The sequence below is a fragment of the Eptesicus fuscus genome, chromosome 18 (genome assembly GCF_027574615.1).
Source record: "Eptesicus fuscus isolate TK198812 chromosome 18, DD_ASM_mEF_20220401, whole genome shotgun sequence".
Taxonomy (NCBI): Eukaryota; Metazoa; Chordata; class Mammalia; order Chiroptera; family Vespertilionidae; genus Eptesicus; species Eptesicus fuscus.
Genome location: NC_072490.1, coordinates 35,477,265 through 35,500,552, shown reverse-complemented (window position 1 = coordinate 35,500,552; position 23,288 = coordinate 35,477,265). Strand labels below are relative to the sequence as shown.

Genomic DNA, 23,288 nt, shown 5'->3' with positions numbered 1-23,288 from the left:
ACACTGGGAAAAATGGGGAAAAACAAGAACTCTCATATTTTACTAGTGGGATTGATATAACTACTTGGGAGGGCAATTTGGTTATATCCAAAGAGGTTCAAATGCTTAAGCCCATAAATCAAGAACAGGATGTTTTTAAAAATTTTTTTTAAAAAAAAGGAAGATTCAGTTGGGGAGAAAAAGAAAAGAAAAAGAGCTCCTGGAAATTAGAAATGTAACAGCAGAAATAAAAAAACTAAATAGAAGGGTCGGAAGCTGAAGCTGAGAAAATCTCCCAGAAAATAAGACAAAAGGACAAGGAGGCCAAACATAGGAGAAAAAAGAAAGACAACCAAAGAACTAGACTAGGAGGTCCAACATTTGAATAAAAGGAGTTCCAGAAAGGGAAGAGAGAAAACAGATGGGAAAAAAATAAAAAAGAATAAATGAAAAATGTCTTATATCCTGAGTGAACAAACTGAAAAATGAGTATCGTAACAGATCGACATACTTCAAAGCACATCAGAGCCCTGCCGGAAAATGAAGACCTAACAGGCCTCCAGAAAGAACATACACAAAGGATTAATAATCCAAATGGCTTTGGACTTCTACAGTAATCTTAGAAGTGAGAAGATAGTTGGAGCAATGGTATCAAAATTCTAAAGAAAAATTATTTCCAATCGATCCCCAGGCTAAGTCTCAATTTATGTGGGAGGGTAGACTAGAGATACGTTTAGACATACATGGTCTCCAAATTAGCCTCCCATGCATCCTTTCTCAGAAAATTACTGCATGGTGTGCTTCACCAAAACGAGAGTGTGCCCCATGAAGAAAAAGGACTGAGATACAGGAAAGAATGTATTCCTCACACGAAACATAAAGACAATCTCTGTGGGCAAAGAAAGTTGTGCAGAGAAGGAAAAGTGTTTTATGTGGCTCACCTAGGAGTCTCATTAACACAGTCAGGCAGTGTAAACTCTGCACACTGACTTTACCGCAGCTGCAATATAGTATCTATCTGTATTAGAGGGATGGGAGGGAGGGTGAGGCTGGGTAGAGAGTTGAATTCTAATCTTCCTTAGTGAGAAGTCAAAAGCAGTAATATAAGGTTATTATTTAGTGAAAACAAAAATACCCCACTAGGAGACTTGAGAGTGGTTGTATGGAGAGGGGAAGTGGGGGGGGGGGGGGAAGAGCACGGCGCTGCTGTTCTGCACGATACGCACGTGTAACTTTCCTAAACAAGAACATGAGGGGAAGCCTGCACACAGGAGTTATTCAGAAACCTTCGAGGGCAAGTAAAGCCTTCCAACAGTACTTCATATGGTTTGACTTTCTTAGACCAACAGGTTACAGTGCTGTCTGCCTGCCTGTACATTATTGCAATGTCCTAGTTTATGACCATCAGAATTCCAGCATTTCACAAGAACCGTCAGGACACAGACAAAGCTTTACAGTTTAACCAGGGGCGGATTTTCTAAGTTCTTACCGGCAGTGAAAATGCCTTTGGTGCTCTGTCTCAGACTCGAAGGTCTCACAATTGCTGAAAGCCCTGTGAGAAAAAAATCCAACAAGGATGCCAAAAAAGCCAGATGTTAGTCATCTCAACACTTCTAAAAAACTGAAACTAAATATTCTTTCAGTTAGCCAATAAAACAGGCAAATCTATCTGTTCTGGTGTCACAGAATGACAGTGAAAAGGGTAGCAGGATTGAGGGCCAGGAGACTGGAGTTGCCAGCATGTCACTACCCACCTACATGAGCACAGGCAAATGACTGACCCCTCTGGGCCTGGCCTCCTCACCTTAAACAGGGTGGGTTAGGTGACCTTCAAAGGTCAATTTATGACTTTAAATCTACCTAAGGCTGCTGGTTCTCAAACAAAAAAAAAACACAAAATAAAAAAAAACAAATGTTTCTGCCCAGGAATAAAACTTCCATTCTGAAAACACACAAGGGGACTCCTCAGTGAGGATCAATAGTCGAGTCCCCCATGCCCTAAGAAAGGCAGCAGAGATCACACCGTGACCAGATTCAGGTTAAAATAAAAAACAACAAACAAAGGACATGCCTCTATATTTATCTTCAGAATAGATATCTGGTGACCTAAACATATGCTCTGACAACCTGGGGCAGGTCCCAGAGAGTGTGCGTGGAGCCCGCCTATTGCAGCTAATTTCAATATTGTCACTGTGATTATTTAGCACAGTGGCTTGCACCTTAGAGGGTTAAGTAGTCAAGGAAATAGGAGAATGCACTCATCTGAGGGAGGGAGTCCTTTTCTTTTTTTAAAAAATATTTTTATTGATTTCAGAGAGGAAGGGAGAGGGAGTAAGAGACAGAAACATCAATGATGAGAGAGAATCATTAATCTGCTGCCTCCTGCACACCCCACACTGGGGATCGAGCCCACAACCTGGACATGTGCCCTGACCGGGAATCGAACCATGACCTCCTGGTTCATAGGTCAATGCTCAATCACTGAGCCATGCTGGCCGGGCAGGGAGGGAGTCATTTTCAATTTCAAAATTAATTCTTTACTGACTGACCTCATAAAATACCTTTAACACCTCAAAGGGAAGTGGGTCTCTGAAGACAAGGTTCAGATTTTTTGGTGAATATTAGGGAAGCCCTGGGGCTAATGCCCAGAACATAGGCTATGTCAGGGTACCTGCTGAACACACTATGAGATACACTGAATGGGAACTGGTTGATGAAAGCTGTGTTTTTAAAGTCATCTGATAAAAGCTGTGTTCTTGGTATTAAAGCAATAAAAATGTCACCAGTGTCCTGCCTTCTCAGACCACCAGGAAGAACACAGACATGTCTTTGAAATAACTGCTAAAAGTTATGCTCTTGGGACCAAAAGAAACATTGTTTCCCCCTTAGACAGTGATTTAGGACCCAGGAATTGGAACATAGAAATACTTTTATACCTACTTCAAACAAATGAAAATTTAAATTTGGAAACCCCCAGACTGTTAGTGCTTTCTTCTTCCTAGAAGCAATCTATCTCTTGATATCACCAGGTAAGAAAGAATAAAGAATACATCACTGCCACAAAGCTTGCTTCTACCCATGGCCAGCACTTCCTCAAAGTCAAATTCATAAACATACCTAGGTGCACGACGTCTCCACAGTCAGGGTCATGAGCAAGTTGGAAAAGAGTTTCTTCCACATCTCTGTTTTTCCCAGGAGGATCCATAATATGATGTATTTCTTGCTGTAAGGTTTTGGGCAATGCCAACAGCTGAGTGAACTGTCCTTCTGGGCTTTTATCTATCTAAGGAATTAAAAAAAAAAAAAAAGATGATGTCGATGGAAAGTTCTATGAATTCTATAAATATTCAAAGGTCCATGGTTTCTCTTCATTTTATTTTTTTAATCCTCACCTGAGGGTATGTTTAGAGGGAGGAAGAAAGAGACAGAAACATGGATATGAGAGAGAAACATCGATCGGTTGCCTACCAGGCACGCTCAACCAGGGATTGAACCCGCAATATAGTGATGTGCCCTGACCAGGAATCAAACCCACAACCTTTTGGTGCCTGGGACAACACTCTAGCTGACTGAGCCACCCGCCAGGGTCCCATGACTTCTCTTTAAAGTCATACAAACATATATGAACCCATATGCTAGACTAGACAGCATACTAAGGAGACAGTCTCCTTTCTGAAACTAAATGCCTAAGTGTTCAGGATTTGAAGTTCCTTCATAAAAGCCAATTCTTTACCTATAATGTTCCATTTTTACAGAGATAAGAAGAAATGCCTCTTTCAAGGATTGATTTCTGATTCTCAGTTTTAAAGTTTCTATTTGTCTTAAACCCAATACTTAAAGTAAGGCTGCAACTAAAAGTCATTAAGGCCCCAGCAAATCTAGCCACTGAAATTACTTCTTCCATTTATTTTTTAATATATATTTTTATTGGTTTCAGAGAGGAAGGGAAAGAGAGATATATTTATAGAAACATCAATGATGAGAGGGAAGCAATGACTGGCTGCCTCCTGCATGCCGCCCCTGGAGATCAAACCCGCAACCCAGGCATATGCCCTTGACTGGAATCAAACCTGAGACCCTTCAGTCCACAGGCCAATGCCCTATCCACTGAGCCAAACCAGCTAAGGGCCATTTCTTCCAATTTAAACACAAGAACACAAGAGTAACATAGCCAGGATCATAAAGCCAGTAAGAGAGAGAAGGATTTAAATCTTGTCTCCTGCCTTTAGAGTCTCTTACATACCATGATGTATTTCATAAACTGTAGGAATAAAGTGATGATAAAAACTAAGGATGTTCACTTTAATACCCTGACACATAGTAGGTACTAACAAAAAAACAACAACACTGGTTGAATAAAAAAATGAGCAACTGCATCAATAAATCTTAGTTGTCGTTATTTCTTAAATAGGAGTAAGTTACAACAGTGGTTTCTGTTCTCAGCATATTCTAAAATACATCAAATTGAAAGATAAATACAGAAATAAAACATGTAACTATACATCAGAATTAACTTAGAAATCTTTGAATCAAAAGTTAGCCCGGCATGGCTCAGTAGTTGAGTATTGACCTATGAACCAGAAGGTCACGGCTCCTTCCCGGTCAGGGCACATGCACGGGCTGTGGGCTCAGTCACCAGTGTGGGGTGTGCATGAGGCAGCAGATCAATGATTCTCTCTGATCGTTCTTGTTTCTATCTCTCTCTCTCCCTTCCTCTCTGAAATCAATAAAAACAAACAAAAAAAGCCACAGAGCTGAGGCCGCACTTAGCTTCCCTAACGCCTAGTTTAATATACTTTACTTCATGAAACTAATTTTTTACAAAATCGTGTAAACACTGCCTGCCAAGCTGAGAACCAGTAACACTGCCCTCAAGAACACATCACATTATTTTCTAAGTAAGAATTTTTCTTGTATTCTTTTATTTTTATATATATATATAACATATATATATATTTTTTTAATTGATTTTTTACAGAGAGGAAGGGAGAGGGATAGAGAGCTAGCAACATCGATGAGAAACATCGATCAGCTGCCTCCTGCACACTCCCTATTGGGTATGTGCCCGCAACCAAGGTACATGCCCTTGACTGGAATCGAACCTGGGACCCTTGAGTCCGCAGGCTGACACTCTATCCACTGAGCCAAACCGGTTTCGGCTGTACATGGTCTTAAAAAAAATTTACTTCCCTTACAACCTATGTTAGGAAGGTATACTTCATCAAAATTAAAGTGTAACCATGAAAGAAGAAGATAAAAGATCCCCAAAATAAAAAACTAGCAAAGGAGAGAGGCAAAAAATTTCTCAGGATGATAATAAAAAGAAGTCAAGAACAGTTAGTGTGTAGAAAAGCCTCAGAATGGAAGGGGGAAGAGGAGGGGGATACAGAACTCCATGAAAATATCCCTAAGAGAAACAAGAAATGGAAAATTCCTGATGAGTTTGTCTATAACGGGAGAAGTTTTACAGTACAAGTATGAGGATGAACTAGTTACAGGTATAAAGAAAACCCAGCAAGTGAAAGAAAATGAGACAATTACTGCCTGGTTGATATGGCTCAGTGTTTGAGCCTTGACCCATGAACTAGGAGGTCACCGTAGGATTCCTGACCAGGGCACATTGCCAGGTTGGGGGCTCAATCCCCAGTAGGAGTCGTGCAGGAGGCAGCTGATCAATGATTCTCTCTCATCATTGATGTTTCTCTCTCTCTCCCTCTCCCTTCTTCTCTCTGAAATAAATAAAAACATATAAAAATATTTAAAGAAAATGCGACAATTATTAATTCCAAGAAAAACAAAGTTGTACAGGAAAGGAAACTTCATAGTAGTATATCTCAGCAGTAAGTTGTCACAATAAAGTAAATATTGAATATTAACCTAACCAAAAATCATGAAATAGCTCTATGTGGAGCACAAGGGAGAGATGTGGGAAAGAAAGTGTGTGCGTGTGTGCATGTTGATGAGGGTGGCATAACCACAAAATACCTTATCTTTCACAGATGATGACAAAAATAAAGTATAAAATTTTTAAAATCAAGAAAAGACAGTCAAATCATTATTCAGAAATACAGAGGTAAGCATCAGAAAAATCAGCTAATGAGATGAAAGCACCTGTCTCCAGAAGTGGCAATGAGATGTAGGAAGATGTATAGCAGGGAACTCCAACTTTTCATTATAAATCTTGAGGTACCATGTACATGCCTCACTTTGAGAAAAGTTAAAGTTAAAAACAAAAAAACCTCAATCTGAAGCAAACATGGCAAATTCTGCTCAGTGGAGTGGTGGGTATTCTGGGCATTTCATGAAACTCTATTGTTTCCTTGTGTTTAAAATAATCCTGTTTTTATCAAATTCCCTTTCTGTTATAAAAATTCCACTAATTTTTTATCCAATACTAGAGGCCTGGTGCACGAAATTTGTGCATGGGTAGGGTCCCTAGGCCTGGCCAGCGATCAGTGTGGATCAGGGCCTTCGGGCTACCAGCCAAGGCCTCCCTTCATTCCACGCCTCCCCCTGGTGGTCAGCACATGTCACAGCGAGCAATCAAACTCCCAGTCTCTGGGTCAATTTGCATATTAGGCTTTTATATATATAGATGAGCTGCCCCTATAATTTGGAAGATGAGCATAAAAAGGTAAAATAGAGTGTTCTTTATGCTAAAATTTTTTAAAAACTGAGGTTTCTATAGTTTAAAAAATCTTAAATCCAAATTATTATTCTCAAAGAAAAAGTTCTTTTTTATTTTCAAATACTTAATATTATTTAAAAAATAACTTGAAATAAGTTTCATTTAATATATCAACAGGAGAGCTCCAAGACATAATTAATATAACAAATGGGGGATTAAAAAGAAGCTTTGGAATAATATGCCCGAGTCCATTTATGTAAAACAAAACCAAACACACAAAAAAGACCAAATCCCATCATGTATGTGTATGGGTACAAACAGGTATAAAAATGCATGCAAAAAAAATCTGGAAGAATAAATACCAAACTGTCAGGAAGGTTACCTCGTGGAGGCAAATGGGATTGGGGGCAGAAAGAAGGTAATCTGAGAGTTTATTCTTACTTGTTTTTTACTGATAATATGCATAGTAAGAATTTCAAATGGCAAGAGAGATACATATGGTGAAGAGAAGCCACTCCCCCACGTTAGCCCTGGTTCCCTCTCCAAAGGGGGTCTCTTGTTATCAGTCTCTTTTGTTACCTTTTACCTGTATATTACTCCAAACATACAGAAGAACATGTTTATATGTAAAACTTGCTTTTAAAAATACGATTTTACACTAGTTATACTGTTCTAACCCTTACTTCCTCCCTTAAATAGATCTCTGCCTTAGAAACGGTAGAAGTTATTTTCCACAGTTACCTCCAGTCTGCCTTGCTGGACTTTATACACCACTTGTGGATTATCCTGTAGTATGTGGCCATACAGCTCACGAAAGTGGGCTATGTTGGGCTTTACAATATCCATCACTTTTGCCTTATTCTCTCCAACCACCATCCGAAGGTCGCCTGGTTAAAACAAACGGAAAAACAAATTTCCCACTGATGATCCACATCCTGACCTATGAGTTACAGCCCCACTTTGATCTTGCACTAGTTCAAGATGGCAGCATCCCTCATTCACAACATTTCCTTTTCCTCCTTAAAACCATGAACACATTGCCCAAGGAATGCAGGCACTTGTTTGGGGAAAAAGAAAGCCTTTCAAATCATAAAGTCCTTTATGATAGTTAAAATATAGTTACCTAAGTACAAAAGGTAATCATCATGGAGAAGCTAATTTTTTATTTTTCCAATGCAGAAGCTTCTGTACTTACAAACTTGCATCTTGTGAACAAAACTCTGCCTGTGACTAAGCACGGAGACGAGGCTGTGTGTCGTATCACCTCAGATATGCCTTTGATACTGCCCACTCGGTTTGGACATGTTTGTTGTGCTTGCATGTGGGCTTTAAAGGTGCCTTATGAATATACACACCTTATTATATTTGATAAGGGCAGGAGCAGCGAGTGTTCAAAGTCCTAGAATTTTGTTTACATTTAAGATGAACCTGAAAGCAAATATAATTTTTAAAAATTTATTTTTAAAATTATTTTGTTAATTCTCACCTGAGGATATTTTTTTCCGTTTATTTCTAGAAAGAGTGGAAGGGAGGGGGACAGAGAGAGACAGAGAGAGAAACATCCATCGGTTGCCTCCCCTATGTGCCCTGACAGTGGACCGAACCTGCAACCTACGTATGTGACCTGACCAGGAATCGAACCTGCAACCTTTTGGTGTATAGATGTCACTCCAACCAACTAAGCCATCTGACCAGGGCTAATTTTTAAATTTTGAGTAGAGAGAAATGGGAAAAGGTACAGTTGCCAGTGGAATGAATTAAGCTGCAAAATAAATAATTCTGAAGGACAAAGAGTAAATTTTAAAAAAAATTTAAAGCGCCTTGTCCTGTCTATGCCATTGACAATTATTATCAGCAAGATATGGGGGGAGGGGGAAGGTGATAAAACGGGAAAACCTGAGTGAATGCCTATTGGGCTAATGTTAATTCAAGGCTGGGCACAGGTGAGGATCTCCCAGATGAGGCTTGGTGAAAGCAATGAGGCTGAAACCTATGTTGGATAGACAGAATGTTGTCTAGGGGAGTAATGAGGTAGCAAGTGCAGGCAAATACCCCAGCTGTTGAAGAATCCCTTGGGAAGAGGTGACAATTTAACATCCAAACTAGGTCACTTTTGAGGGTGAAGGGGTCACTATGAATAATTCCACTGGGACAAGTACAAGCTGGGCAAACCAGGACAAATAACTCTTGTTGAGTTAAATAACTATAGTTTAACTATCATAAAGAACTTTATGATTTTTGGGGGTGGGGAGCAGGGAGGGATCATCAAAATCATTATATGCCACGACACTTTTGTCTTATGCTTCAGTATATAACAGTATATACGTCAGTAAGGAGTAACACGTGCCTGGTTTTTAAGATCAACCTCTGCTACAATTTGGTGGAAAGCAGCTGGGGACTGATCGCTCAGGAAAACATACAAGTAGCCTCTGGAACCCCACCTCTGTGACATGAGGTCCTACTCTTCAGAGCAATGAGCAGAAGTGAGTTCTGGTCATAACAAACTGGAGAAACTTGTTTTTCACTATTATTTTAAAGGGAAAGAGAGGTAAGTAGTTAAAATCTGGGATGACTGCTGTTGGCATCATAAATTGTTAAAACCCATCTCTGGAGAGTGAGCCTAAAGAAACAAACCCAAACAGAGGTTCAGAGGTAAAGTTTACTGAGCATCTGGTAAGTGCCAGGCACTGTTCCAAGTGCTTTGCTGTATTACCTCCTTTAACCCACACAGCTATCCTCAGATACTAGTCTAACCCCATTTAGCATCAAGGCAACAAAGACACAGAGATGAAGTAAACTGCCTAAGATTTCCCAGGAGCTAAGTGAATAACATATATACAACTGTTCACTGAAGCACTATTTATAATACTGAAGTACTGGAAGCAACCAAAATGTCCAACAACAGGGGAATGGGTAAGCTATGATAATACACTCATACCCTACCACAGAAGAGTGTACAACTATTAAAAATCACAGTAATTAGCCCTGGCTGGTGTTTCTCAATGGTTAGAGCACCAGCCTGCAGACTGAGGGTTGTGGGTTTGATTCCCAGTCAAGGGCATGTACCTGGGTTGCGTGCAGGTTTGTTCGCCGGGCCTGGGAGTGGGCGGTTGGGGTGGTTGCAGGAGGCAATGTTTATCAATGTGTCTATTTCACACTGATGTTTCTCTTTCTCTCCCCCCTTCCTTTCCTCCCTTCCACTCTAAAAAATCAATGGAAAACATAACATCGGGTAATAATCACACAGAGCAAGATGGAAAATAATCATATAAAAAAAAAGATACAAAAGTACAAGGAAACAACTGTAAAAAAACAAGACAAAGGGACTATATAAAAATGGTTATTTTTGCCCTAATAAGATACACATTTATTGTGGGCTTTTGTGGGTGTGTGTGCTTTACATTTGCTATTTAGTTTAAGTATCCCCAATTTTACAGATGAGGAGACTGAGGTGCAAGATCCAGCCACCTTTGAGTTTCAGGAGAGTGACATTTGAGATGACTGGTTTTCCTCTACTCCGTAATTTTCCTCCACTGCTCTAACTTCTGTAATGTTGGCATATACTTCTAGCATTTTAAAATAAATTCACAGGATGTATAGAGGTGATGACCTGGCAAAGGTAAGTGAGAGGAAACTGGATTTCAATTGTGTAAACCTCATGCTTTTATTTAGAGTCTATAAATGGATTCTATTGATCTGCAAAGGAATAAAATGTCATCAAACTCGGAATCTATCGTGACTATCATTGTTGAGTTCTAAACATGTGGGTCATTTTTCTTTCTGTACCCTCAACCAACAAAAAATTCTTATACTCTAGATAGCAACTTTCTGAGAGGGACTACATTTTACCAAAATGTAAAAGCAAACTAATCCAAATCCTCCCAAAAGAATAACTGCATGCCATGATTAAAGGACCTGGGAGATACTATGGACCCTCTGAGAATAAGGACTGGAGCTTACTCATCTCTGTCTCCACAGCTCCTTGCGTACTGCCTGGCACATTAAAGGCACATCAATATCTACTGAACAGAATTTCTCCTACTGCTGTGCAGCAGAACTAGCTCAGCCACAGGGAACAGCAAGCAAATGGGCTTATTACTCATTTCTTCAGAACAAAATAAATAAAACCATGGGCACAGCATGAACCCACATCTGATCATAGGAATCAATTTTTCTAACCACCAGAAATGTTTGCAACAAAACAGAGAAATTGAGAAAAACTGCTGACTTTTATTTTATGCCTCTGTTGATGGGTTTAACTCTTGACTGCTCAAGCCAATCTAATAAAATGGTAACCAAAAGGATAATTTCTCTTTGACTCTGAAATGAGGCTTGCAAACCATCTGCAGTTGGCTTGCCATCAATGCTCAGGGTCCTTATTATGAATGTAGGGATGTGAAAGGCTGTGAAATAGAGTGGAAAGGCCCTGGCTTTCATGCCTGGCAATGTCCCATGGTGACTGGAGAGTAACTTTTCTGAGTTAGTTTCCTTCTGTGTAAAACGGCTGTAACAATCATACTGACCTCACAACGTTGCTTTTAGATTTAAATGAGTTAATGCATTTGAGAATGCTTTGTAAATAGTAAAGCAGATATTATAAATACTATATATGTGTATACACACACACACACATACACATACTAGTTCATATATATATGTATATACAGTATATGATGGGAAAAGGATAGGGGGTAGAGGAGGCTGAATCTTTGAAGACAATGACTGGCTTTTTCCCCTCTTAAACTAACTGCTATACTGCTGTCATTTCAGTTCAATAAATATTTGGTGGCTACTAAGCATGAGGAGCTGTGCTATACATTTAGAGATGTAAAGTATACGCCCTACCTAAGGCAGCAAGTGACATGACAACACATCTTCAGTGCAGGTTACAGAAGTGGGTATTTCTTAGGTGTAGTGTTTAAGAACAGCCGCTCAAACTGGAGGTTGATATGGCAAAATATGATTCATTTTTAATACTTTTTTTGAGATATAATTTATACACTATATAATTCACCCATGCAAAGTATACAATTCAATGTTTTTTAGTATACTTATAGAGTTATGCAACTATCTAATTTTAGGAAATTCTGGCTTCCCTAAAAGAAACTGTATCCATTGGCAGTCACACTCCATCTCCTTCTACCCTTCCACCCCCAGCCCCACGCAAAGGTAATCTACTTTCTCTCTATATACATTTGATTCTGGACATTTTATATAAATGAAACTGCATAATATATGGTCTCTTATGACTTAGCATATGTTTTCAAAGTTCATCATGTTGTAGCATGCATTGGTACTTAATCCTGTTTATGGCTAAATAATATTCCATCGGATAGATGTATCACATTTTATTTATCCATTTCTCAATTGATGGACATTTGGATTGTTTCCACTTTTAGGCTATTTATGATGAATAATGCTATGAACATTTGTGTATAAGTTTTTGTGTGGATATATGCTCTCATTTATATTGGGTATCCCTGGGAGTAGAATTGCTAAGTCATATGGTAACTCAATTTAATATTTTGAAGAACTGACAAACTGTTTTTCCAAAGTAGCTGTACCATTTCATAATTCCACCAGCAATGTATGAAAGTTTCAATTTCCTCACATCCTCAGCAATACTTGTTCATGTCTGTCTTTTTTATTTTTAAAAACTTACTTTTATTGATTTCAGAGAGGAAGGGAGAGAAAGAGATAGAGACATCAATGATGAAAGAGAATCACTGATTGGCTACCTCCTCGTGCTCCCTACTGGGGATCAAGCCCCCAACCTACCGTATTTTTCCGTGTATAAGACACCCCCAAATATAAGATGCCCCCCACTTTTCCAACCCCAAATTAAGAAATCAATATTTTAAACATTTTGCTGGTTTTCCTCTTAAGGCCTTCTTCTTTCTTGGCATCTTAAGGAGTTGTTCTTCCTGTTTTCTCCACTGTGTGATCATACAAATTGTCTCTCTGCAGCTCTATTTCCATGCTCTCTTACATTCAGTTTGAATTTTGCAGAGTAAGACAATTGCTTACTGATATTTATCTTTTTTATTTTTTGACATCTTTATGGGCTCAGAACGCTCTGGTCCCTGTTGCATCTGTGCACTCTCCACCTCCACCTCCAATTATGGCATCAGCTGATGTCAGTAACAATAAGGCTCGTGTTTGGAGGAAGTCTGTTTGACAAGATATGGGCAGCTACATCCCCGCAGCTCCCTCCTTGGAAGTGTATAAGAAGCCCCTCGATTTTCAGTCTAACGATTTTAGAAAAAATAGCATCTTATACACGGAAAAATATGGTAGGTATGTGCCCTGACTGGGAATCAAACTGTGACCTGGTTCATAGGTCCACACTCAACCACTGAGCCACACTGACCATCCTTTATTTATTTATTTTTATATATTTTATTGATTTTTTTACAGAGAGGAAGGGAGAGGGATAGAGAGTTAGAAACATCGATGAGAGAGAAACATCGATCAGCTGCCTCCACAGTCCTACTGGGGATGTGCCTGCAACCAAGGTACATGGCCCTGACCGGAATCGAACCCGGGACCCCTCAGTCCGCAGGGCGATGCTCTATCCACTGAGCCAAACCAGTCAGGGCACTGACCATCTTTTAAATGATAGCCATTGTAGTTGGTGTGAAGCGGTGTCTCTGTGGTTTTGATTGACATTTTCCTAATGACTAATGATGTTGAGCATCTTTTCACATGCTTACTTGCTATTTGTACACTCTTTTTAAAAATGTCTACTAAACTCTTTGCCTATTTCCATACTGGGTTGTCTTTTTATTGCAATCTAAGACTTCCTTATATATTCTGGATACTAGTCCCTTACAATCAGGTATATGATTTGTAAATCTTTTATCCCATTTTGTTGGTTGGAATCATTTGCACGTAAAATTTTAATTTTTATAGCCTTATGTATCTATTTTTTCTGTCATTACTTGTGGGTGTTTTTTTGTTTGTTTGTTTTGTATAAGAAACTAGTGCCTAACCCAAAGGCACTCTTTAAGAAGTTTGTATTTTTAGCTCTTACATTAAGCTCTTAAATCCATAATCCATTTGAGTTAATTTTGTAAATGGTATAAGTTAGGTGTCAAACCTCATTCTTTTTTTTTTTTTAATTTCTTTATTGATTAAGGTGTCACATATTTGTCCTCATCCCCCCATTCCCATCCCACCCCTCTCCCCACGCATGCCCAATCCCCTGTTGAACTTAACCGTTGGATAGGCTTATATGCATGCATACAGGTCCTTTGGTTGAACTCTCCCCCTCCCCCCACCCTCCCCCTACCCTTCCCTATCCTCCCTCTGAGGCCCGATAGTCCGATCGATGCCTCCTTGCTTCTGGTTCTGTTCTTGTTCCTCATGTCTATGTTGTTCATCATTTCCCCTAGATGAGCGAGTACATGTCAGCACTGACCCCTCAGCTCTGGATGGTGGACAAATGGTGGTAATGGAGGTCCGACTCCCTCTGGTTTGGTCTCGGCCGAACCCAGGGGCACGGCGTCACCCGGACTAAGGGACACGTGGCCTCACCCATACCCAAGGGGCGCGTGGTCTCACCCGGGCCTGGGACCCAGCCTCACCCGGATGGATCCAGGGGCGCACAGCCTCACCCGGACCCAGGATCTGGCTTCACCCGTACCCAGGGACGCTTGGCCTCTCCCAGACCCAGGGGCACGTGGCCTCACCCGGGCTTAGTTGCACAAGGCCTCACCTGGATCCAGGGACACATGGTCTCTCCCGGACCCAGGGACGCTTGGCCTCTCCCAGACCCAGGGCCACTTGGGCTCACCCGGGCCTAGGTGCACGAGGCCTCATCCGGATCCAGGGACGCATGGTCTCACCCGGACCCAGGGACGCTTGGCCTCTCCCAGACCCAGGGGCACGTGGCCTCACCCGGGCCTAGGTGCACGAGGCCTCACCCGGATCCAGGGACACATGGTCTCACCCAGACCCAGGAACGTTTGGCCACTCCCAGACCCAGGGCCACTTGGGCTCACCCGGGCCTAGGTGCACGAGGCCTCACCCGGATCCAGGGACACATGGTCTCACCCGGACCCAGGGATGCTTGGCCTCTCCCAGACCCAGGGCCACTTGGGCTCACCCGGGCCTAGGTGCACGAGGCCTCACCCGGATCCAGGGACACATGGTCTCACCCGGACCCAGGGACGCTTGGCCTCTCCCAGACCCAGGGCCACTTGGGCTCACCCGGGCCTAGGTGCACGAGGCCTCACCCTGATCCAGGGACACATGGTCTCACCCGGACCCAGGGACGCTTGGCCTCTCCCAGACCCAGGGCCACTTGGGCTCACCCGGGCCTAGGTGCACGAGGCCTCACCCGGATCCAGGGACACATGGTCTCACCCGGACCCAGGGACGCTTGGCCTCTCCCAGACCCAGGGCCACTTGGGCTCACCCGGGCCTAGGTGCACGAGGCCTCACCCGGATCCTGGGACACATGGTCTCACCCGGACCCAGGGACGCTTGACCTCTCCCAGACCCAGGGCCACTTGGGCTCACCCGGGCCTAGGTGCACGAGGCCTCACCCGGATCCAGGGACACATGGTCTCACCAGGACCCAGGGACGCTTGGCCTCTCCCAGACCCAGGGCCACTTGGGCTCACCCGGGCCTAGGTGCACGAGGCCTCACCCAGATCCTGGGACACATGGTCTCACCCGGACCCAGGGACGCTTGGCCTCTCCCAGACCCAGGGCCACTTGGGCTCACCCGGGCCTAGGTGCACGAGGCCTCATCCGGATCCAGGGACGCATGGTCTCACCCGGACCCAGGGACGCTTGGCCTCTCCCAAAACCTCATTCTTTTGCATGTGGACAAAAAATATTTATTTATTCAAAGATGATCAAGGCAGTATTTCTAGGAGGCGGTCTAACCCACAATTCAGACTGCATCCTCAAAAATATCTCTATGGCCGGCCAGTGTGGCTCAGTGGTTGAGTATCAACCTATGAACCAGAAGATGACGGCTGAGTCCCGATTAGGGCATATGCCTGGGTTGCAGGCTTGATACCCAGTAGGGGGTGTGCAGGAGGTGGCCGATAAATGATTCTCTCTCATCATTGATGTTTCTATCTCTCTCTCCCTCTCCCTTCCTCTCTGAAATCAATACAAATATATTTAAAAATAAATATCTCCATGTCTGCAAAAGTCTAATTCACATGTGGAAGAGAATGAGATAAGAATGAATAGCTTATGTACTTAGTTATATAAATTTGAATCACTTTTCCTTTTACACAGTTTACAGAACACAATATGGATAGGTGTGGAAGGGATGAGGAGAAAACAGGTTTATGATACCAGTTCAGGAAGTAACCAAAATCACATTCATTCATTCATTCATTCATTCACTATTTACTAGCACCTGATAAGCACTGGAATAGCAAAACAAGTAAGCAAAACAAGACAAAAATTTCTGCCCTCTCTAGTCAGTGGTAGAAAACAGGCCAAAGACAAACAAATCTACAAACAAATAAAAGTAAATAGTACTATTTCAGGTGGTGGAAAGTGCTATGAAGAAAACATAAGCAGAAAAAGATGACAGGGAGTGGAGGGCGAGCCACATGGCTCCCTGGAGGAAGAGTGTCCCAGGAGTAAGACACTCCTAGAACAAGACAGCCTGTGTTCAAATCCTAGCTTAGCCTTTACAAGCTACACGCTCAGGATAAGCTACTTAACTTATTTGGGCTTCAATATCCCCAAGTGTAAATTTCAAGGATTAAATGAGTTAATACATGTAAAACACTTAGAACAACACCTGACAGGTGGGCACTAGAATTATCAAGGGGGATCGCTTTGTGAATTATATAATTGTTTAACACTATGCTGTACACCTGAAACTAATATAAAATAACTAGAGGCCCGATGCACGAAATTCGTGCAAGGGGCTCAGCTCTCGCAGCCCCTGCTTCATCCGGAAGGTTGTCCAGAAGGATGTCCGGAAGGTTGTTCAGCTGTCTGGCCTAATTAGCATACTATGTTTTTATTATTATAAAATAATATTAAATGTTGCCTGTAATTGAAAAATAAAATTTAAAAAATAACAATACCTGACAAATGTAAATAATCCATAAAAGTTAGGTATTACTGACAATTAATACCCCCCTTCAGGAGTACTGCATTCTCAGAAATTAGCAAGTGATGAATGCAGAGAGTTCCAACTGAGGCTTCAGCAAAAGCTCAAGCTTGACAAGCATAGAGAAATATGCTTCCAAACCCCAATATGCAAGTCATCAAATGACACTGCTTGCAAGGTTTCAGAGAGTGTGATTATCATGGAATAAATCTTAATAGCTCTCACTCCAAGAAAAAAGTTTCTTTACTGACTTTTACCAGGATCCAGAAATGGGGATGTTTACTCACACTTTAGAGTGCTGGCACCCATTTCTAATTTTTTTTTCCAAGAATCACTCAACTGGCAACTAAACTTCTTCACTGCTTTGTCTTATTCCTAGAAATAACTGAGCCTGTGTTCAGACAATTTGGCATGGAAAGAAATCCATTCTCTCTCTTTCACAAGAGTGCTTAAAGATGTTTTTCTTTTCTCTTCTCTTCTTTTTAAGGTGTTTTTATTCCTAAGGACCATGAAGGGCCAAATGAATCTACCTGACCTCATGTGGAAAGGGAAGGTGAAGTTCAAATGTCACCTCCTAGAGAGGCCTTCTTCCCTTATTCTAGTGCTGCCATTGTTTACTGTCTGACTTTTCATCTAGAATGAACACCCCACGAGGGCAGGGATTGTGCCTGCCTTATTTACTTCTTTAATCTCCAGAGCTTAAAAGAGTGCGTGGTATAGGAGCCTCTTGTAATTATTTGCTGAATGAACAAACTTTTCCCTGTCTTTAGTTTTTCTCCCTCCTGCACAGTGCTGGCAAGATTTGTTGTTGTTGTTGTTGTTGTTTTTTTAAATAAATTTTTATTGTTCAGATTATTACAACTGTTTCTCCTTTTTTTCCCCCATATCTCCCCATCACCCGGTTCCCTCCCCCCCGTTGTCCTTATCCATAGGTGTATGATTTTTGTCCAGTCTCTTCCCATACCCCCCACACAGACACCCCTTTCCCCCTGAGAATTATCGATCCACTCCCATTCTATGCCTCTGATTCTATTATGTTCACCAGTTTATTCTGTTCCTCAGATGTTGAATTCACTTGATTTTTAGAATCACTTGTTGATAGATATGTATTTGTTGTTCATAATTTTTATCTTTACTTTTTTCTTCTTCTTCCTCTTTTTAAAGAATACCTTTCAGCATTTCATATAATACTGGTTTGGTGGTGATGAACTCCTTTAGCTTTTTCTTATCTGTGAAGCTCTTTATCTGCCCTTCAATTCTGAATGATAACTTGGCTGGGTAGAGTAGTCTTGGTTGTAGGTTCTTGCTATTCATCACTTTGAATATTTCTTGCCATTCCCGTCTGGCCTGCATAGTTTCTGTTGAGAAATCAACTGACAGTCGTATGGGTGCTCCCTTGTAGGTAACTAACTGTTTTTCTCTTGCTGCTTGTAAGATTCTCTCTTTGTCTTTTGCCCTTGGCATTTTAATTATGATGTGTCTTGGTGTGGTCCTCTTTGGATTCCTCTTGTTTGGGGTTCTGTGCGCTTTCTGAACTTGTAAGTCTATTTCTTTCACCAGGTGGGGGAAGTTTTCTGTCATTATTTCTTCAAATAGGTTTTCAGTATCTTGCTCTCTCTCTTCTTCTGGCACCCCCAAAATTCGGATATTGGTACGCTTAAAGCCATCCCGGAGGCTTCTTATGCTATCCTTACACTTTTGGATTCTTCTTTCTTTCCGCCTCTCTGGTTGGGTGTTTTTTTCTTCCTCATATTCCAGATCTTTGGTTTGACTCTTTGGGTGCGGTGGTCTACTCTGTATATTCTTTATTTCAGACAGTGTATGCATAATTTCTGACTGGTCCTTTTCCATTTTTTTGGTATTCTCATTTAGGTCCTTGAAGGTCTCTTCAAGTTTCTCAGCGGTTTTTAGAAGATTCTTGAGTAACCTTATAAATATGGTTCTGAACACTGTGTCGTCCATTAGTTTGCTTTCATCTATCTCTCCTACTTGTGACATACTTTGATGTCTCCACATTTTGGCTGCCTCCCTGTGTTGATGGGAGTGGCTTTGTGTGGTCAGTGACCTATAGGGGCCGGTAGCTCAGCTTCCCCAATCACCTTAGGTGGTCACTCTTGGTACTCCCCTTTGTGGGCTGAGTGGAAAGTCTTGGTGTAGTTAAAAGCCCTGATTGCTGTTGGTACACTGGGAGGAATTGACCTCCGGTCCAATTGGTTGTGAGGACCTGCTGTGTCTATAACGGAAGAATTGTTGTGCTGGAGACACAGTAGGGCTTTGGTGCTCACTGAGTCTGCCTCTTGAATGTGTCCTTTATGAGAGTGGTTGAAATCTGGTGTCGTCCACACCAACAGAAAAGTCACTCTCACTCTCCGACCGATGGCCGAGAGTCCCGTAGGCGTCTGGGTCCCCCGTGTGTCCCCAGAAACTGGAGTTCAGAGTGGTTGGGATTGTTGGTATCACTGGCGGGAATTGATCTCCAAGCCAGTTGGCTGTGAGGATCAGCAGTGTCTCCGCTGGGAGAGCTTTTGTGCTCAGCTTGGATGGGGCGGAGTCTCAGGGTGGCGCAGACAAGCTTTGGTTTCCCGTCTGCTCTGCCCTAAGAGGGGCGGTTTCTCCGAGCCCGAATTAATGGCTGCGTGCCTCTGAGAGAAGGCAGCTATCGAGCCTCTCCTGCTGCCCAACAGACTAGTTTCTCCCCAGCTGGGGCTGGATTTCAGCGCAGACCGGAGGTTTCGTTTTTCTCCCGAACGAGAAATCCAGTCACTGGGAGGGCTGTGCTCAGCTTGGATGGGGCAGAGTCTCAGAATGGTGCAGACAAACTTGGTTTCCGTCCGCGCCGCCCTAAGAGGGCCGGTTCCTCCGTGCCCTAATCAATGGCTGCGCGCCTCTGAGAGAAGGCAGCTTTCGAGCCTCGTCCGCTGCCAAACAGACCAGTTTCTCCCCGACCACAGCTGGATTTCAGTGCAGTCGGGAGGCTTTGTTTTTCTCCCAAAAGAGAAAGCTAGCCACGCAGTGTCTGCTGCCCTCCCTCTCCGCGCGCTGCGAGCAAGCCTGCCATGTATTCAGCCGCCCGCCCTTTCCGCACTCACGGATCTCCGCACCTCCACAGCTCCTGAGGCTCAGCGTCCCCCTCTCTTTTTTTCTCTAGTTGTATGTTTTCCACTCTGCCAGCTTTCCGGTGGTTCTGGAGGGTGTGCGCTCTGTTTTCCAGTTGTAGTTTCAAAATTGTTGTGGTAGGCAACAGTTAGGTGTTTACCTTATGCCGCCATCTTGGTTTCTCCTCACCTTAATCAAAATTTGTTGTTTTTAACAACACATCTCAGACTACCTTGCAATGCCTGAAAACTTGTATGGGTCCTAGTTGTGCACAGCTTGTCAGTTCCCTTTTCATTTTTTCACTTTGCATTCAATGCCCTGCCCAACGTGGCCTGGGTCTAACCTCTTCTCCAAAATACCAGAGAAGCAGTGAAGTTAAATGGTTAAGAGTATGGGCTAAAATTTCAGCTCCAACACCTACTAACTTACCAAACAACTGACTGTGGGCAGATCTGGGCTTCAATTTTCTATAAAATGTATCAACAGTACAGCTTCCAAATCAAAGGATTGTTGTAAAGATTAAAATAGTTATTAGCTCCAAAGTACTGAGAGACATTCCTGACACAAAATAATAAATGCTATTTACTCTTGTCATAAGCCTTGGATTTTGGTTACATCAAAATCCTTCTTCCCTAAACAAGTCATGTTCTTTTATACACCCCCTTTCCTTTTTTTTTTTTTTTTTACCCCCTTTCCTTTTTCACGTGTGTTATTTGGTAAGTCTACCACTGACTCACTATGACTTAATGTGAAGTTCCTTAGAGCAAAAATTATGAAGTGCTGATTCACTTGATAAATGTTAAACCAGGATCATTACCTAAAATTAGTCATTTTAATAGTTTGTATTTACATAAAAAAGTTCAAGGTGAACTTTAAAGTTTATTTGTTTTTTCTTTTCTATTCACTTAAATGCTGACTTCTAAGAATAACTGGAGGATTAGAGAGCTTTCTCCTCCCCAATTTTGCAGACTCTCATCTTCCACCTACTCCTTTCTCACCATCATTTACAACAGTAATGCCATAAATACTGACCCCAGGGCAGTCAAAGTGATCCTTAAGTACTAAGTTAAATGTAAGGGCTATTATTACAACTAGTAATACTGATAGATCTTGCCTCTGCCAGTAATTACTGGCAGAAACTTGTCCAATAACATGGAGAAACACTGTTTTTTTCTGTTCCCCCTAACCCCCACTCCTCCACCCGCTCCAGGGAGAAATGGTGAACTTCACAAGGACAACATACTATCTCTCAACTAGAAACAGGTGAAAAATAAATGTCAACGTTGTAAATAAAATGAGATTGGTAGATAATTTAAAGTTTGGAATATTCTGAGGGCTCGGGAGGTTTGGGTGGTTTGCCAAAGGGATAGAATCTGATCTGTTCAAGGATACTGGGTTACCAGAAGCCGAGGAAAGGCAGGAGGAAAAGCTTGCCTTTCAACACATCGCCTGGGGCAAGTCTCAAAGTATGAAAGATAACCACCTACAGGGCTTAGATCCTTCCCTATCCTCACTATTCTAGTCTAACTCCAGCATATTATAGACTAGGTAACCATTAATTATACTGTGTCCTGGTTTAGGAACAACCATCACATATAATGTTGTTTCAATGGGAACCTATGTTCCCAGTTCTAAACAACTGGCTTATAGAAGACTTCTTGGGAAATGTCTCATTCATTAAGCTAGGAATTGCAGAGTTGTAACCAGTTCCTTCTGGAGAGGATGTGCCAAGTTAGGTGTCCTAAGTTTTGCACTAAAATGAGTAATGTAGGATGAGAAATGGGAGTGACCAGAGGCTGAGACAGTGGAGTCAGACACACCAAGATTTGAAACCTGGCTCTTGGGAAGCAACTCTTTCTCTGATTGCCTTTCTCCCAACTGCTCAGGGCTGCTCTTTATCACTATTTAGATCTCAGCTTAGACATCACACCACCAGTCAAAGGGCCTCCATGGTTGTCCATTGTGAAGACAGCCCTACCCTCAACCTGATCTATTTTCTTCATCACATTTAACCAGTTAACTGCCACGCATCCAAAATGGAAACCATCCCCACACGCCAAGATATTTTGAATTTAAAAAATCAATTTGCAATGAATATTATAAAAATAACATATTATTCACAATTCGGGTGTTCTTGAATATTTTAAGCTGAAAATTCTCACGAAAAATGATTTTAAAGCTGGTCAGGGCTGCCACTTAGGGAAGACATTTTTTTTTTTTATAGACTCACGTGGTGTGTGGGGAAGGTCCGCTGCTTGTGTCTACAGACACTGATGGCGTACAATTTAACCACTACCTGAAATTACCTTATTGCTTGTCTCTCCCTAAAAGAACATAAACTCCGTGAAAAATTTCACTCATGTCATGCACACTAGAGTATATGCCTAGCACTGTGTGTGGCACATGGAAGGATAAATATTTGTGTAACAAATGGGGCTACTGTGTGAAGATTCAGTAGTGGAATAAGTTATCTATCTACCCACCTACGGACCTACCTCTCTGTGTCTGGTACAGTGCTACTATTCAGCAGATAAATATTATAGAAGAAACAAAACAGAGGATGATACTATTATGAGTCAGAAAGTACTGAACAACTTGGATATGCCTCACAGCACAGGAGAAACCAGGAGTGTAAAATGATTCTTCCAGGAAGCAAAGCAAAAATCAGCTAAAGATTGATAGCAGCCTGAATGCTAATTTTAAGTCTGCTAATAGGGGAAAGCAGTTATGTTAACTTCTTTAGTAAATGTTCAGAATTTATAGAAAACTCCTAGAAGCTGCCTAACACTATGCTGATGTTGATGACGCTGGAAAAAAAATGGAAGAGTGGTTGTGGTGTGGGCAAAGTAGAGAGCGGTTCTGCATTTTCTTCCACAAAGTCAATGAAAGGCTTCTGGTCCATCTTTCTCACACAGAGCAAGGCGAGGAAATTATGATAACAAAGTGACCCCTTTTCCCACAAGTTGCATGGAAGTCCATTCATCCAGGTACCCAGTCCCACACTCTGCCCCTCCCCCCACCTAGACACATTTTGGGAAAGCACTGAAGAACAAGACCGTTAAGGTCTCTCTCAGCATTACATCTCCATGAAATCTCATCTGTACAGGGATTCAGAAAATGAACAAACTGCTTTTGCAATATTTTGAGGGGAGTTTTTTGACTCATCCTTAAAAGTTGGAAAAGAGGATGTTTACTTAAGATAGTGGTTTTCGCCCTGGCTGGTTTGGCTCAGTGGATAGCGCGTTGTCTGCGGACTAAAGTGTCCCGGGTTCAATTCCAGTCAAGGGCACATGCCCAGGTTGCAGGCTCAATCCCCAGTAGGGGGCATGCAGGAGGCAGCCGATTAATGATTCTCTCTCATCATTGATGTTTCTCTCTCTCTCCCTCTCCCTTCCTCTCTGAAAGCAATGGGGGGGGAGGAGGGGGGAGGAGAAAGAAACCTGTACTGTGGTTATATAAGAGAATGTCCTTGTACTTTGGAAACACATTTTG

The 23,288-nt window shown here is 42.0% G+C and overlaps 1 protein-coding gene across 4 annotated transcripts in view; it reads right to left on the bottom strand.

The window, feature by feature from the left end:
* TAMM41 (TAM41 mitochondrial translocator assembly and maintenance homolog) overlaps positions 1–23,288 on the bottom strand; it is a 45,472-nt gene that overhangs the window by 7,655 nt on the left and 14,529 nt on the right. For 3 of the 4 annotated variants that reach the window (XM_008152107.3, XM_054729675.1, XM_054729676.1), the window contains 3 exons: positions 7,349–7,494; positions 3,097–3,262; positions 1,469–1,531 (listed from right to left, as the gene is read on the bottom strand). In XM_008152107.3, the coding sequence (XP_008150329.1) occupies positions 1,469–1,531; positions 3,097–3,262; positions 7,349–7,494 (375 nt within the window). The remainder of the gene's footprint in view (positions 1–1,468; positions 1,532–3,096; positions 3,263–7,348; positions 7,495–23,288) is intronic. The other variant, XM_008152115.3, reaches the window with a different exon arrangement.